This window comes from Pteronotus mesoamericanus, unplaced genomic scaffold (genome assembly GCF_021234165.1).
Source record: "Pteronotus mesoamericanus isolate MK-2021 breed Mesoamerican mustached bat unplaced genomic scaffold, CSHL_Meso_final contig_73, whole genome shotgun sequence".
Lineage (NCBI taxonomy): Eukaryota > Metazoa > Chordata > Mammalia > Chiroptera > Mormoopidae > Pteronotus > Pteronotus mesoamericanus.
This window is the reverse complement of record NW_026555245.1, coordinates 21283952-21298776: the sequence shown is the minus strand read 5'-3', so window position 1 is coordinate 21298776 and position 14825 is coordinate 21283952. Positions and strand designations below refer to the sequence as shown.

At 38.1% G+C, this 14825-nt stretch overlaps 2 protein-coding genes across 3 annotated transcripts in view; both read right to left on the bottom strand.

Moving 5' to 3' along the window:
* The window catches only part of JAK2 (Janus kinase 2), a 102277-nt gene that overhangs the window by 71726 nt on the left and 15726 nt on the right, over positions 1 to 14825 (bottom strand). The gene's annotated exons all lie outside the window — the stretch shown is intronic.
* On the bottom strand, positions 2444 to 2862 carry LOC129078301 (thymosin beta-4, Y-chromosomal-like). The gene has a single exon (XM_054583089.1). The coding sequence runs from the start codon at positions 2627 to 2629 to the stop codon at positions 2474 to 2476; it is 156 nt and encodes a 51-aa protein (XP_054439064.1). The 5' UTR covers positions 2630 to 2862; the 3' UTR covers positions 2444 to 2473.

The following is a 14825-nucleotide window of genomic DNA, read 5'->3' as shown; positions in this document are numbered from 1 at the left end:
GGAGGAAGAAAGAGAGGGAGAGAAACATCGATGTGAAAGAGAAACTTCCATTAGCTGCCTCTCATATATTCCCTGACCAGGGACTAAACCTGCAACCCAGGCACATGACCTGAATATGAATTGAACGGGTGACCTTTCAATTCACAGAATGACACCCAATCAACTGACCCACACTGGTCAGAGCAGCTCTATGGTTTCTGTTAATACTTTATATTATTTTTCTATCTCTTTGTTGAGTTTCTCACTTTGTTCATGCATTGCTCTCCTGACCTCAGTGAGCATCTTTATGACTTATGTTAAACTATAAGGTAAATAAAATACCTTCATTTCATTAAGATTTCTGGAGATTTATCTTGTTATTTTGTTTGAAACATATTCCTTTATTTCTTCATTTTCCTTGACCCTGGGCTGGTTTCTGAGAATTGAATAAAGCAGCAACTTCTTCCAGTCTAAATAGTTTGGTCTTGAGTAGGATGTACCTTCCTAACCTGGCCCAAGCTCCTGAACATCTCTCAAACCATTTAGATTGTCCAAGCAGCCTTCTTTGTTCTTAGTGACTCCCAATACTTGAGGGTATGCCAAGAACCACCAGTGTTCCAAAGGAAAAGATCATATTCAAAACCTAGATGCAGGCTGATTGGAAGCCAGACCCTCTGACATCAACTAGGAAAGTATGTAGATAAGCCCCTTCTCTAGCGAGAAAGGGAAATAGATATCTTTGCCTGTTCCCTCTGTGCTAGGCTCAGGTCTAAAGCTGCAGGGTAGGAGGGCAGGATGCCTGTTAAGAACTACATTTTTGTTTGCTACACCTTTATGGGACCCATGAATGCAAGCCCCAGTGGCTATCTAAGCCAGATGATCCAGGGGCACATCACTCAGGAAACAGCTGCAAAAGTTGAGGCACTAGACTTCATACAAGCTCTTTCTAGGGAGATACTTATGATCTAAAGTAAGCTAAAAGGAAAACGTAAGAGACGTGGCTGCCTGCTTCTCCTATATCCAGGAAGGACCAAACCCTGGGCCTAGATGCCTCCTAAACTAGAAGCCTGCCATCAGATAGGAGCTTTTAAAGTATGCAGATAGACCCCTCAGGACAAGGTGGAGATGCGCATTATTGTCTGCTCCTTCTGTGCTCAGGGAGATAGTTGCTTTGAGTGCCTGCACACCTGTTAACAACTGCTTCTTTGTTTGCTATAGCCTGCGGTACTCATGACAAAGCCTTGTTGGCTTTCAGAACTATGTCTTGGGTGCCTATCTCTCAAGTGGAAGTCTTAAGAGTTGGGGCACCAAACATGTGGTCCAACCCCTTTGCTCCTCAAGGAGAAGCTGGGAGTTCCCTCTTGACTGTATGATCCTGTGCCAGAGGTGGGGTTTATGATGGGAGTGAATCTCAGGTTTTCTTACTGGTTTCAATGTAGATGATCTCTCACTTGTTTAATGTGTAGGAGCTGGTCAGGGTATGTGCAGAAGGCAACTGATTGATGTTTCTTTCTCACATTGATATTTCTGCCTCTCTCTCCCCCTTCCTCTCTAAAATCAATAAACATATCCTGGCATGAAGATAAAAACAAAAAGAATATCTTCATGATATGCATGAAAAAAGGGAGTTCTATAGAAAGTAATCTCACAGGGTGATCTGACTATAAATTCCTAACAGGACAGGTCATTGATGGGTAGTCATGCCCCAGGCCTATTACTTTTTTTGTGAAAGGTTTTAATTTTTGTGTATCTAAGTAATACCCCTACAAAGGTGTATTCCCTCAAGAGAATCCATAATCATGTTAACTCTCCTATATTGCATTTTTCCCACCTCCAGGTAATCTTCTTTAGTTCCTTCCTTAACTTCAAATGCATAAAAAAAGCTGCAAAATTGTTAGCCTGCAAAGCATTTGAGATCTTGCTCCCAGTATAAGCAGTCAGTTTGGCTCAAATAAAATCTTATTAAAATTCTCTACAGGTTTGCACATTTCTTATGTCAACACATCCTTTTCAAATGCAAACAGAATATTCATTAAATTGTACCATGTGCTGATCTGGTCTATAAACTAAGTTTCAGTGAATTATGTTTTAGGTTTTACAACTTTTTATTTGCATATTAAAAACTGTGCATTCCAATAATCAAAATTGTTTTAACAAAACAAAAATAGCATTCTGATTAAACTGCATTTTACAACCTGCAGGACACCTTGGACTAGCTTGGTTTTTACTCTAGATTTCACTGTCATCCCACAAAGCTTCTTTCATCACCAACACGCAAGTTCGTTTCCTTCCCTGACAGCCAAAGAGGCAGGTGGAAGAGGCAGGTGCGGTCTTCATTGTCAGCAGTTCTGATATGAAAAAGGGTAGCACAGTCATTTAAACTGATCCAACCTCTTTGCATCTTACAAAGTTAAACAGATAAAAGATGCAAAATAAGAAGGCAATGCTTGTGAGAAATGTACGGTGCATATTGGCAGTGTGGGTCTCATTACGATTAACCTGCTTGCTTTTCCTGTTCAACTGTTTCTTTGGATGACAGTGGATTTTTCTCTTGTATTTCTGTCTTCTTCAATTTCAACTTATCAAACTTCTCAATCTTGGCCATATTGGGTTTATCAGACATAGTTACTGAGGAAGTAGAGGGAGGCATGTGAATGAGGGGGGTCTGATCTGCTCAGTGACCGCTGCCAAATTAGTTTAAGTGAATTTGAAAACACTGAATTTGTAAGAATTATGTTCTTGGACCTCAATGAAATTAAACTAGAAATTAATATTAAAAGGATATCTAGAAAATCTCCCAATATTGTTAAATTAACATACTTCTAAGTAACATAAAACCTTTCATTTTTTTCCTTTATTCATAATGCTATTCCAGAAAGCAAAGAGTTGTTATCTCCAAAATTCCTCACCCTTACCTAATAAACGTAAAAAGTTCTTTGAGAATTGTTTGGGACTTCCAGTCAAGATGGTGGCACAGGCAGACATGGCTGCCTCTTTGCCCAACCACATCATCAAAATTACAATTAAAATATAGAACAACAATCACTCAGAAGCACCAGAAATCGAGTTGAATGGAAGTTTGACAACTTTGGAATTAAAGAAACCGCACCAACCCAGACTGAAACGGCAGGCTGGTGCCATATCTGAAACTCCATCAACCTGGCTACCGCTGTTTGACGCTTCCCCCTTGGAGACCCACAGGGATTCTGCACCACCCAATGTATGAGCCTCCCCTCCCCGCCCCCACCAAGCTGCTTTTCCATATAAATGGCTGGTCTTGGCTCAGGCTTCATAACTTCTTAAATCTTACCAAAGAAGCAACAGCTGGCGTCAGTGAGCCCCAGGCCCAGCACTAGCAGCAGCCAGTGTAGATTCACAGCTTGGCTTTCCCTGGGAATCTCCAAGCCCACCACAAGTAGCAGCCACCTCAGATAGCTTTAGGCTCAAACAGGCTTGCCCTGGGCAAAACACAGGTTGGGGCTGACCTTGGCCTGCACCACCCAGGAAACCCCAGGGCCAGTGGACCCAGTGAACAGCTACAGACCACGTTGGAGTACCATCTCCCTGCCCCTGCACAGCTGATCCTCCACAGAGGGCAGATTTGCTTGTAAGTGGTCACAGCCAATCCTTGCTGCTGACTGGCCTAGGTAAATCTGTCCCACTGATCTGCCAACAGCAACCAAGGCTCAACTTTAGGAGAAGGGTGTGATCATCGATGCCACACAAAGGTCGCAGCTCAAGTATCTAGCTTGGATGATAGGGGAAGCTGTGCCACTGGACCCTGGAGGACACTTACTACATTAGGCAACACTACAAAGACATGAAGCCTTGTCTTGCAACTCTACCTAACACATCTAAACAAACAGAGGGAGGCTGCCAAAACTAGGAGACAAGAAATAGGCCCAAATGAAAAAACAGATCAAAACTTCAGAAAAAGAACTAAATAAGCCCTAACTGGTGTGACTCAGTGGATTGAGTACTGGCCTGCAAACCTAAGGCTTGCCAGTTTGATTCTCAGTCAGGGCACATGACTGGGTTGCAGACCAGGTCCCTGGTTGGGGGCATCTGAGAGGCAACCAATCTATGTATCTCTCACACATCAATGTTTTCTCTCCCTCTCTTTCTCCCTCCCTTCCCTTCTTTCTAAAAAATAAATAAATAAAATCTTTTTTTTAAAAGAGCTAAATGAAATGGAGATAAGCAATCTATCAGATGCAGAGTTCAAAACACTGGTTATAAGGATGCTCAAGCAACTTAGTAAGGACCTCAACAGCATAAAAAAGACCCATTCATAAAAGAGGGATACACTAATTAAAATAAAGAACAATTTACAGGGACTGCTTTCACCTCCCTTATTCAAAATAGTACTGGGAGTCCTAGCCACAGCAATCAGACAAGAAGAAGAAATAAAAGGCATCTAAGTTGGAAAGGAAGAAGTCAAACTATTTGCAGATGACATGATACTGTAAATAGAGAACCCAAAATAATTCCCCCAACGAACTACTAGAAATGATAAATGAATTCAGTAAAGTAGTAGGACACAAAATTAATATCCACCAATCAGTTGCATTCTTATATGCCAATAATGAACTACACAAAGAAATTAAGAAAACAATCCCATTCACAATTGCTTCAAAAAGAGTAAAATACCTAAGAAAAAACCTAACCAAGGATGTAAAAGACCTGTACATGGAAAATTACAAGACACTGAAGAAAGAAACTGAAGAAAATACAAATAAGTGGAAGCACACACCATGTTCATGGATAGGAAGAATTAACATCATAAAAATGTCCATACTACCCAAAGCCATCTACAGATTCAATGCAATTCCTATCAAGATCCCAAAGACGTATTTCAGAGAACTAGAACAAATATTTCAAAAATTTATATAGAACCACAAAAGGCCCCTCATAGCAATGGTGATCCTGATAAAGAAGAACAAAGTTGGAGAAATTACACTACCCAATACCAAGCCATACTACAAGGTCATATTAATCAAAACAGTCTGGTACTGGCATAAAGACACATAGATCAATGGAACAGAATAGAGAGCCCAGGAATAAACTTACACTTTTTTAGTCAATTAATATTTGACAGAGGAAGCAAGCACATAGAATGGGCTAAAGATAGTTTATTCAATAAATGGTGTTGGCTCAGCAAAATGAAAAGGGAGCCAACTGTATGGGAAAATATATTTGCTAATGATACATCAGATAGAGGTTTGATCTCCAAAATATATAAAGAACTCACTCGACTCTACTCCAAGAAGAGAAATGATCCAATCAAAAAATGGGCAAAGGACCTGGGCAGACGCTTTTCCAAGGAGGAGATACAGAGGGCCCAGAGGCATTTGAAAGGATGCTTGGCATCATTAGCCATCAGAGAAATGCAGATCAAAACCACAATGAGATACCACCTCACACCGGTCAGAATGGCCATCATAAACAGATCCACAAACAACAGGTGCTGGCAAGGATGTGGAGAAAAGGGAACCCTAGTACACTGTTGGTGGGAATGCAGACTGGTGCAGCCATTATGGAAAACAGTGTGGAATTTCCTCAAAAAGCTGAAAATGGAACAGCCTTTTGATCCAGTGATTTCCCTGATGGAACTATACCCTAAGAATCCCAAAACACCAATTCAAAAGAACCTATGCACCCCAATGTTCATAGCAGCACAATTTACAATAACCAAGTGTTGGAAGAGGCTAAATGCCCATCAGTAGATGATTGGATCAAAAAATTATGGTACATTTACACAATGGAATAGTACGCAGGCAGAAAGAAAAAAAGAACTACTACACTTCGCAACAGCATGGATGGAACTAGAGAGCATTATGCTAAGTGAAATAAGCCAGGGGGCAAAAGATAAATACCATATGATCTCACCTATAAGCGGAACCTAACCAACAAAACAAAGATGCAAGGAAAATAAGACCAGCAACACTGAAAGGAAAAAGAAACCAACAGAGACAAGAGGGAAGGAAGGAGGGATGGGCGGGGGGAAAGGAAGGGAAGGGGCAAGTCAAGGAACATATAGCAAGGACTCAGGGACAAAGCTGAAGTGGGGAAGGATTGAGGGAGGGAGGAAGGGGAGGGGGGCAGGGAAAAGTTGTGGGTGGAAGGCAGAGACGAATGTATTTGGAAAAATAAATTAAAATAAAAAAATAAAAATAATAAATGGTGTTGGGAATATTGGACGGATACATGTGGAAAAATGAAACTAGACCCCCTTCCTACCCTGCACACGAGAATAAATTCAAAAATGGATCCAAGACTTAAATGTTAGTCCTGAAACCATAAAAATCCTTAAAGAAAACATAGGCAGCAAAATTGCTCATAGAAATTTTGTATCAGACACATCCCCAGGCATGGTAACAAAAAAAACAAAACACAAAAAGAAATGGGACTATAAGAAACTAAAAAGTTTTTTCACAGCAAAGGAAATCATCAACAAACTAAAAACACAACCCAAGAATGGGAGAACATATATACAGACACATCTGATAAGGAGTTAATGTCCAAAATGTATAAAGTACTTACAAAACTCAACACCAAAAAACAAACAAACAAACAAATAATGCAATTTAAAAAATGGACAAAGGGCCTGAATAGATGCTTCTCCAAAGAGGACATACAGGCAGCCAATTAACATATGAAAAGACACTCAATATCACTAATCATCAGAGAAATGCAAATTAAAGCCACAATGAGATACCATCTCACACCTGTCAGAAAGGCTATCATCAATAAATCAACAAACAAGTGCTGGTGAGGATCTGGAGGAAGGGGAACCCTTTGGCACTGCTGGTGGAAATGCAGATTGGTACAGCCACTGTGGAAAGCAGTATGGATACCTCAAGGCACTAAAAATGGATCTGCCTTTTGACCCAGTGATCCTACTTCTGGGAATATATCTGAAGGAACCCAAGACACTAATTCGAAAGAACATAAGCACCCCTATGTTCATTGCAGTGTTATTTATAATTGCCAAGATATAGATGCAGCCCAAGTGTCCATCAATGAATGAGTGGATAAAACAACTATGGAACATTGACATAATGTTATTCTACTCAGCTGTAAAAAGAAGAAAATTTTACCCTTTGTGACAGTATGGATGGGCCTGGAGAACATTATGCTAACTGAAGTAAGCCAGTCAGAAAAAGACAAATACCATATGATTTCATTCATATGTGGAATCTAATGAACAAACCGAACTAACAAGCAAAACAGAAACAGACTCACAGAGGGAGAGCAGATGACAGCTAGTTGGGGCAAGGGTTGTTAGAGGGTAAAGAGATTAAGCAAAAAAGGCAAAAGGACTCATGGACATAAACAACACTGTGGTGATTGCTGGGGGGAATGGAGGTATAAAGGGTCTAAATATAATGGGAAAAAATATAATAAAGATTAAATAAAAGAAACAAAGGAAAAAGAATCCGCTGGACTTGGCAATTAAGAAGTCGAAAGAAGACTACCTATTGGAAAAGGATCTGAAAGGTACGGATGATTTTTCTTTTTCATTGTGTATCTTCACTTTGAATTTTCTAATCTCATGCCCTGTTTTTAACTTTGAGTCTTACCCAAAAGAAAAAGGTATTTTCAAAGTTTACCTCACAAGCATCAGTTGAAAAGTTACTTTCCAAAGGAGTAAATAAAAAAAGATGACATCTGGTCCAAAAAATAGATCCAATTCTGGAAAGTAGTAAAGTCAAGTCATGTGATAACAGCTGGGCAGCAAGCCCAAGGCATACGCAGCCCAGGGAGAAACAGAGAGACTCTGTAAGACTTAAAAAAAAAAAAAAAAAGTGAGTGTCAGGCTGCACGCTTAATGGAGTTAAAAATAAAACGAAATAAACAAAAACACCCACAGATGATATAAAATAAAGGAAAGCAGTGAAAGAAAAGAAAAAGGTAATTCCAATGGAAGAAAACTTGACAAAAAATGGGATGAAATAACAGTACACTCCTTGGCTCTATAACAAATAATCCTTAATACAGGGATAGGCAAAAGTAGCTTTACAGGTATAATACAAATAAATAATACAATAATTAATAAATAATAATACAGGAATAAGTTGTTTTGCATACTCATAACTGTAAACCTACTTTTGCCCACCCCATTTAATATAGGCAATGTTGTTCTTGCAAATTAAAATCACCTATAAAGCACTTAAGTTTTAATTATTGTTACTAAACAGAATGTAGGTATTAATCAACATAAAAATATAAATGCTAGACGCTAACAGGTGAAAGCAAGGAGGGTAGCTAAAGAGAAGCTTGGGAGAGGAGCATTAATCTTTAAAAGTAAGAAATCACCAAATATTGCCTATGACTGATAGAATAACAAATAAAGTTGCAAATATATAACCTTAAATAACAATGACAGCCAATATAGGAAATAAAAGAATGAAATAATCAATTTGATAAAAGGGGAAAGAAAATGGTGGTATAGGTAAAATAGAGATTGAACTACAAGAAGTTTGGAGTCAACCCTGACTCCCTCTGGAGAAAAGGATTAAAGTCGTGAGAATAGAACTTCTTATGGTTACTGGACTGTTTTGCATTAAAAACTCTCAATGTTTATGAAATATCTGGGGGGAAATTTAAGAAGAGAGTAATTAGGAAATAAGGAAATCAAGTTGACAACACTATTCTTAAGGGTGAAGAGCAGAAAAGACAAAGGGTAGCTGCTGATGGTCAAAGACCAAAAAGAGAATATGAGAATAAAACATAAAGCAGAAATGTAAATACTTCATTTAGACATTAAGATAGATGGGATGAAACACCTTTAGGAAAGGCAACATTCAGCGAAGGTAAGGAAGCAGAAGGACACTGATGCTATAGAGAGAGAACTCAATTTACAAGGGGATAGGGAATTCAGAAGGACTCTATAAAAAGAATTAAACAAACAAACAAAACCCTACAGATGAAATAATAAAGAAAAGCACTGAAAGATAAGATAAAGGCAATTCCAATGGAAGAAAGCCTGATGAGGTGATGAAATAACAGGATAGTATACTCCTTGACTCTGTAACAAACAATCTTCAATAAAGTTCTGGCAATGTTGTTTGTTTTTGTTTTTCAAATTACAGTCATCTACAGAGCTGTAAGTTTTAATGATGGTTAGTTACTAAATAGAAAAACAACCAGTCAAAGAAGTATAAATAATAAGACAAGAATATATAAGAAAATATTTTCTAGCAGTATATGAAAATCTTAAAGACCAGCCAGTAAAATGCCAATTAACAGGAAATGCAGAGAACAGAGAAGTACATTAAACTTCACCATAAGAATGTGATCAGCAAATCTAGATTATGGGAAACTATAATCAACCTGGCTAAAAAGGAAAAAGAGAAGCAATACAGGAACTAGACAGAAACTGTAAACTTGCAATGTGTGGTCCTTATTTGGAAGCTGGTTTAATAAAACTAGACATATCAAAATTACAACTAAACTACAGAACAATCATCATTCAGAACTGCCTGAAGTCTTGCTGAATGGAAGTCCTACAACTAGGGAATTATAGAAGAAGCCACACCAAGACTGGTAGGAGGGGTGAAAACTCAAATGGACTAGTCCCCCACCCACATGTGGCAGAAAAAAATCAAGAGGGATACATTTGCAGCTGAGGTTCCCCTGAAAAACAAGGGTCCAAGTCCCATACTAGGCCCCCATCCCAGGGTTCCAGTGCCAGGAAGAGATGTCCCAATAACTTCTGGCTGCAAACACCAGTGGGGATTAAGGTTGAGGAAGACAGAGGCTGCTGGACTCTCAGGCAGTTTCTCTTAAAGGGCAAGTACACAGACTTCCTTGGGATTTACTCCCTCTGAGCTCTGGGGTAGCAGCTTCAAAGGCACCAGAGACATATGGGGAGAAACTGAATTGTCTGGCATTAGGGCAAGAGCTGTGGTGGCCATATTTCTACCCCACCGAAGTCCTGGCAGAGGCAACTGCTCCTTTTGATGAGCCCTCACCCTCAGAGCCAGCAGGTGGGCACCATATCTGAGACTCCATCAACCAGGCTCACACTGTTTGCACTGCCCCAGTGATTGGTTGAGGCCCCACACAAGCTGTTTCTAGAGGCTATTCCATATGAATTGCCTGTCCTGGTTCACACTTCAGAGTTTCCTGAAATCTCTCAAACAAACAGCACCTGGTCTCAGCATGCCCCATACCTCTCACCAAGTGACCCCCAGCCCCAAAACTAGCAGCAACTGGCCTTGTTTCACAGCTTGGCCTTGTTTCATAGCTTGGTCTCGCCTGGACACCTCCAAGCCCAGCACAAGTAGTAGCCATCTGAAAATTGCTTTGTAGCTCACGACAGGTGGCCCTTGGCAAAACAGAGGCTGCAGCTGACCTTGGCCTGCACCGCCCAAGAGGCCCCAGTGGACAACTTCAGACCACATGGAAGCATCACCACCCAATCACCTCCACAAGCAGTACTCAAGGGGCAGATCAGAGAGCACCAGAGCTCCACTGAAATAAATCCTGCTCTGTGGGGTAGGCCTCTGCACAGCTGAGGCCTACCCCACAGGAGTGTGGTGGTCGCAGCCAGTCCTTGCAGCTGATCATCCTAAAGGTAAACCCCTTCCACTGACATGCCAACAGCAATAAAGGCTCAACTATAACAGGAGGGTGTACACAGCCCACATGAAGGGGTGCACCTGGAATGCGCAGCTAGGGTGATCAGGGAGGCTGTGCCACTGGACCCTAGAGAACACCTATTACATTAGGCTTAGGAGATGTTGCAGCTCTCTACCTAATACATAGAAACAAACACAGGGAGGCTGCCAAAATGAGGAGACAAAGAAACATGTCCCAAATGGAAGAACAGATCAAAACCCCAGAAGAACTAAACAAAATGGAGAGAAGCAATCTACTAGATGCCGAGTTCAAAACACTGGTTATAAGGATACTCAATTAACTTAGTGAGAACCTCAATGGCATAAAAAAGGACCAGTCGGAAATGGAGGACAGCCCTGGCCAGTGTGGCTCAGTTGGTTGGAGTGCTGTTCTATAAACAAGAGGTTGCAGGTTCAATTCTTGATCAGAGCACATACTGGGTTGTGTGTTCAGTCCCCAGTGAGGGGCAGCCAACCAGTTTCTCTCTCACATCAATATTTCTAGTTCTCTCTGTACCTCCCTTACCCTCCCTCTGAAATCAATAAGCAAGTCCTCAGGTGAGGATAAAAGGAACAAAAAAAGAAATGAAGGCTACACTAACTGAAATGAAGAATAATTTACAGGGAATCAACAATAGAGAAGATGAAGCCAAGAATCAAATCAGCCATTTGGAATATAAGGGAGCAAAATACAACCAATCAGAACAGCAAAAAGAAAAAAGAATAAAAAAAATATAAAGATAGTGTAAGGTGCCTCTGGGACAACTTCAAGCATACCAACATTCACACCATGGGGGGTCAGGGAGGGGCAGAAGAAGATAGAAACTGAAAACGTATTTGAAAAAATAATGACAGAAAACTCCCCTAACCTGGTGAAGGAAATAGACATACAAGTCCAGAAAGCACACAGAGACCCATAAAAGATGTACCCAAAGAGACCTACACCAAGACACATCATAATTAAAACCCAAACATTAAAGACAAAGAGACAACCTTAAAAGCAGCAAGAGAAAGGCAGTTAGTTACCTACAAGGAGTTCCCATAAGACTGCCAGTTGATTTCTAAACAGAAACTCTGCTCTCCAGAACAGAGAGTGGAATGGCGAGAAGCAGTCAAAATGATGAAAAGCAAGAACCTACAACCAAGATTACTCTATCCAACGAAGCTCTCATTTAGAATCAAAGAATAGATAAAGAGCATCCCAGACAAGAAAAAGCTGAAGGAATTCATCACCACCAAATGAGTATTATATGAAATGTTAAGGGGTCTTCTTTAAAAAAAGTAAGATTAAAAATACGAACAAGAAAATGACAATAAATATATAATTATAAACTGAATCAAAAAAAGAATAAACAAACAAGCAAAATAGAAACAGACTCATAGATAACATTTTGACAGTTGCTACATGGGAGAGGAGTTGGGGGATGGGTGGAAAAGGTGAAGGGATTAATAAGTGCAAATAAATTGTTATAGAATAGTCATGGGGATGTAAAGTTATAGCATAAGGAATATAGTCAATAATATTCTAATAACTATGTATGTCAGATGGGTGCAAGATTTATAGGGATTATCACTTAGTAAATTATATAATGTGTAGTCACTGGATTATACACCTGAAAGTAACATAATAATGTATGTCACCTGTAATTAAAAAAATAAAATAACTTAAGAAATTGTATAAAACCAAAAATGGCAGAGACTTTATGCACATTTAGTATAAGGTCATGGGATAAATTTTGTAAAGACAGGAGTTTTGAATGCTTTAAAACCAAAGTAATTTGGTTGTAGGAGGGGAGGTGTTATATACTTTCATTATCTAAAGCTTAGAAGTGTTTGTTAAAGTAAAAGGTCCCCTGTGAATCTAATATATTAAACCAAAAAATGGTACACAAAAAGCAGTTGGTTACTTGCTAATCTTGCTTTACCTGTGCTTATACAGTCCTCTTTGTTCATCTAAAATCCACTTACAAAGCTGTAACAGTACAAAAGAGACCCTTCTTGGGTTAATGCAGAGCAATAGTGTCTGGGATAATATAAGAATCTCCTTTATTACATAAAAACTATTTATCTCCTATAAACAAGATTAAAGGCAAATGATGAATTATTTTTAAAAAATAGAAATCCTGTTAAATTCTGTTTGAATGTATTTGATAGGCACATTTAAAATAAAAATAGTATTGGTATGCACACAGACAGATCAGTGGACCAAAACAGCATCCAGAAATAAATCCAAGTATATATGGGAACTTAATAAAACAATATTTCAGTACAGTTAGAAAAAGTATATTTGTTTACAAAAGGCACTGGCACAACTGACAGCACAACTAGAGAAAACATGTTAAACCTATACTTTATATAAAAATAAATTATATATAAATTAAATATTTAATGTATAATATAAAAGAATGAAAATACTGAAAGAACCTTTGAGATGACTTTTACCTGGAATGGAAAAAATGTCTAATGCAAAATGAAAAACTCAAAATCCATACAACAAAAATCACACAAATTGGCTGTCTGAGTTCTCATTTTCCTTGGCCAGTAAAGTGTTTTTTATTCCTACTTTAACTTCAGTGCCTTAGGACATGTGCTGTCCAATTCCCCGTGGTCTGCCTTTCTCCCTAACATCTTACATAATAAGACTCTTTAGACACATGAAGGACACTGAGGTCAATCAAGTATTTTACCTGTACAGTAAAGAAAAAGATGTATTATATTAAATTTTCAATTGCTCTAGAGACAAGGAAGCTTAAACAAAAACTAAAGACAGACTGAGAGAAAATATTTGCAATTCATTTGTCAAACAAGGAGTGTCTCCAATATACAAAGAGCTCCACACACTGATAAAAGACAATCCACTAGAAAAAATGACAAATATATTACAAACTTCCACCAAAAATATATTTTGAGTACATATGAAATATTTACAAAAATTGACCAGAAGGAAACATATGCTCAAAAGTTAAAGAAAATTAAAATTATGTATAACAAAATCTAAAAACTACCTCATGTTAAAGTAACTGCCACTAGGAAACTATTTCTGCAATGAGTATATATGCCTTTATTTCATTTCTTTGTAGTTTATTCTTTCAAAATGACTTAAAACACATTTTCCAAGTGTTTGTAAATACTCTCTTTAAAAATAAATCATTTTTGTTAGCTCTTCTTAATGCTCTTCTGACTTGTCTCCTTATGTATTTGAAGTTGGACATTTCCAGTAATTTCTTTGATGTGCTTTAAATCCATCCACTTTAATTATTTCTATATCAAAAAAAAATCTTTCACATATGTACATCCTTTCCAAACTGAACATCTAAGAAAAAAATAAAAGAAAATGAAGACAGATAAACATGACTACATACAACTATAAACTTCATAATCAAGTTTTTTAAAAATTGAGAAACATGCTACAAAGGTTTAATATAGTTATACAAGTAATCCTTACAAATCAATGAAAAAAGTGATCAAAGAGCATGAGTAGGCATTTTACAAAAGAAATGCAAACATTCCCTAAAGTGAAGGTATAGTCAACATAATTAAATGAGAGAAAAGTAAATATAAATGAAATATTGTTTCTTCCTTATCAGTCTGGCAAAAACTAAGATTGGCACTACTCAGTGTTGGCAAGGATATGAAGAAAGCATAACTAAGAATTTTTCCTTTTAAAAAGTCATGAGCAAAATAGTAGGATGTGTATCTAAGAATTCTATGGAACCCCGTTAATAATAATGAAAAAATTTTATATAGCATTAAAGGGATCTGATAAATACACTATGTTATACATAGCCAGTAGAGTAGTATGAAAACATTAAAAATTATATCCATGGCTTACATTATAATCTTAGCATTATATCCTGTGTATAGCACAAAATGGACACTGAGTAAATATTTATTGAATAATTGAATACATTAATGATTTATTTAATGGATGATTGATTAAACACTGACGGATTGCCTGAGTGTGTAGGTGGTAAGTGACTGATTGATCAACTGAGTGACCCACTGAGTGAATGACTTGAGTTATTGACTGATGAGCTAAATACCGTATTTTGCTTTGTATAATGAGCACCCACATTACTATGTGCATTATACATGGGATTATTATACCCATGTATAACGCACATCCTCATTTTTCCCTCAAAAATTTGGGCAAAAAGTGTGCATTACACATGGCAAAATACAGTAATGAATGACTGACTAAATGATGACCCTACAAGATGA

What these genes read in the sequence shown, in the direction of transcription:
- LOC129078301 (XM_054583089.1), bottom strand. Translation starts at nt 2,629, where the DNA reads ATGCCTCCCTCTACTTCCTCAGTAACTATGTCTGATAAACCCAATATG.